At 37.5% G+C, this 2,147-nt stretch overlaps 1 protein-coding gene across 1 annotated transcript; it reads left to right on the top strand.

Moving 5' to 3' along the window:
* The first annotated feature begins 325 nt into the window (after positions 1-325).
* Positions 326-1,824, top strand: LOC141723816 (UPF0496 protein 1-like). Its single transcript, XM_074525729.1, has one exon. The coding sequence runs from the start codon at positions 550-552 to the stop codon at positions 1,666-1,668; it is 1,119 nt and encodes a 372-aa protein (XP_074381830.1). The 5' UTR covers positions 326-549; the 3' UTR covers positions 1,669-1,824.
* Positions 1,825-2,147: the final 323 nt, after the last annotated feature.

The following is a 2,147-nucleotide window of genomic DNA, read 5'->3' as shown; positions in this document are numbered from 1 at the left end:
CATTTTAAAGATATTTATAAAAAAAAATTGAATGCGTAATATTGCTCATTAAAAATATACCATACCCCTCTTTTCATCTTATACTACTATTGTTTCTGTCCACAGTCAAATTAACTTGAGAGACAAACAAATAACAATAAAGAATGAAGTCAATGAACTAGAAATCTATAGGTAAGCCAAGATCACCACAAGAGTCACAACTATAATGACCAAAACACCCCTCAATTCACTCCTTCATGATGACATTATCAAGGATATTATTATCATATAATCTTAAATAACAAGTTGAATATTCTTTCCGCACCTAAAAAAAACATCCCTTTTACACTTTCCATGATTTCATTTCCTCCATTAACTAATCAAAAACAAGAAGTTTCTTAGAAAAGAAAAAAAAAACCCCATATTTTTCACACACTTCCAATTTTACCCCTCCATCCTCACCCTCCCAAATCCACCATTTCTTGCAATTCCACCACCAACCCACCACTAAAGTTTCAATCGTTCACCACATTCTCACCCCAAATCGGCCCATCTATACTCACACACAAAATGGGGTGTTATTTAAGCACACAATCATCACTCAACTCTTCACAACTCTCTGACTCAAACCCAACAAACCCTGATCTATCATCTTACCAAGCAGCCTGTGAAGTTGACCCGGAGCTCCGGTCATTTGACGCCTCCGTGCACCACCGTACTTCAAGACTCCTCACCACTCTCTCCGCCGGCGTTGAGGTAAAGTCAGTATCTTTAGACTCTCTTCGTCATGTTACTGAAACTTTTCTTGAAATAGACCAAGATGTTGTAAATGTAATCTTAGATTGTAAAAAAGATATATGGAAAAACCAAGAATTGTTTAATTTAGTTGATGAGTATTTTAAAAATAGTGTAGAGACTTTGAATTTTTGTAATGCACTTAATGGTTGTTTGAAGAAGGCTAAGGATAGTCAGTTTAATTTAAATGTTGCGTTACGGAAGTTTGAGGAGGAGAGGGGGAATGGGGGGAGGGATTTTTCGAGTACGTTGAGGGAATTTGAGAAGTTGAAGGTTTCGGGGGAGGTTTTTGGGAATGAGTTTTTTGAGTTGTTTGGGAGTATCTATAGGAAGCAGATTGTGATGTTGAGTAAGTTAAAGAGTGAGAAGGGGAGATTGGATAAGAAGTTGAAGTCGATGAAGAAATGGAGGAAGTTGTCGAATGTGTTGTTTGTGGCTACGTTTACGACCATTTTGATTTGTTCGGTTGTGGCAGCTGCGGTTGCTGCTCCTCCGGTTTTGACTGCGTTGGCGGCTGCTGCTGCGGTTCCGTTTGGATCGATGGGGAAATGGGTGAATTCGATATGGAAGAAGTATGAGAGCGAAGTGAAAGATAAACAGGGTTTTGTTGGGTCGATGGAGTTTGAGACTATTATTGTGATCAAGGATTTGGAAAATATTCGGGTGCTTGTCGATAAATTGGAGATTAAAATGGAATCGTTGTTGTTTGATGCTGAGTTTGCTCTTAAGGATGGGGAGGCAGTGGAATTGGCAATAGATGAAATTAAGAAAGAGGTGAGTGGGTTTACGCAAACAATTGAGGATTTGAGCCACTACGCTGATAAGTGTAGTCGAGATGTTGGAAGGGCGAGGACCATGATTTTGCACAAGATGATCAAATACCCAAGTGCCTAACTCTATCACTTTGGTATGTATTTTTTGTTTTTTTTCCTTTTAGTTGCTATGATCATGTTTATGGTTGTAGATTATACAATGTATAATGTAAAGAAGATGATAACTTTGTACTTAATTGTACACTTCATTGAAAATAATTATAGAAAATTTTCATAATTGTGAACCAGGTTCTTTACTCTTCTAAGAAACACAGTCCTTAACTTTGGTAATGTTAATGATCCTATACTTCCAACTAGCCCTAGTGTAGGTTATTAGAAGCCTAATACATATATGTCTGCAACCATCCAGTAGGGAATAAATTGGGGCTTTGAGGGCTAATCGCAATTGAGCTACTATTCATATTTGAACATGTTTAAGAGGTTTTAACTTGTTTGTCTAAAGGATTTATTCCAGTGTTCTGGAGTATTAGTACTGTACGAGGGACTGAGGTTTATAGAGCGAAGATCATATACATACAATGCAAATGCATTGGATCTGCA

The sequence above is a fragment of the Apium graveolens genome, chromosome 5, assembly GCF_009905375.1.
Source record: "Apium graveolens cultivar Ventura chromosome 5, ASM990537v1, whole genome shotgun sequence".
NCBI lineage: Eukaryota > Viridiplantae > Streptophyta > Magnoliopsida > Apiales > Apiaceae > Apium > Apium graveolens.
Note: the sequence above shows the minus strand (reverse complement) of the source record. Positions and strands in the feature narration are given on the sequence as shown.

Bases quoted from the DNA above. Each gene is read 5' to 3' on its own strand.
- LOC141723816 (XM_074525729.1), top strand. From the start codon at position 550: ATGGGGTGTTATTTAAGCACACAATCATCACTCAACTCTTCACAACTC.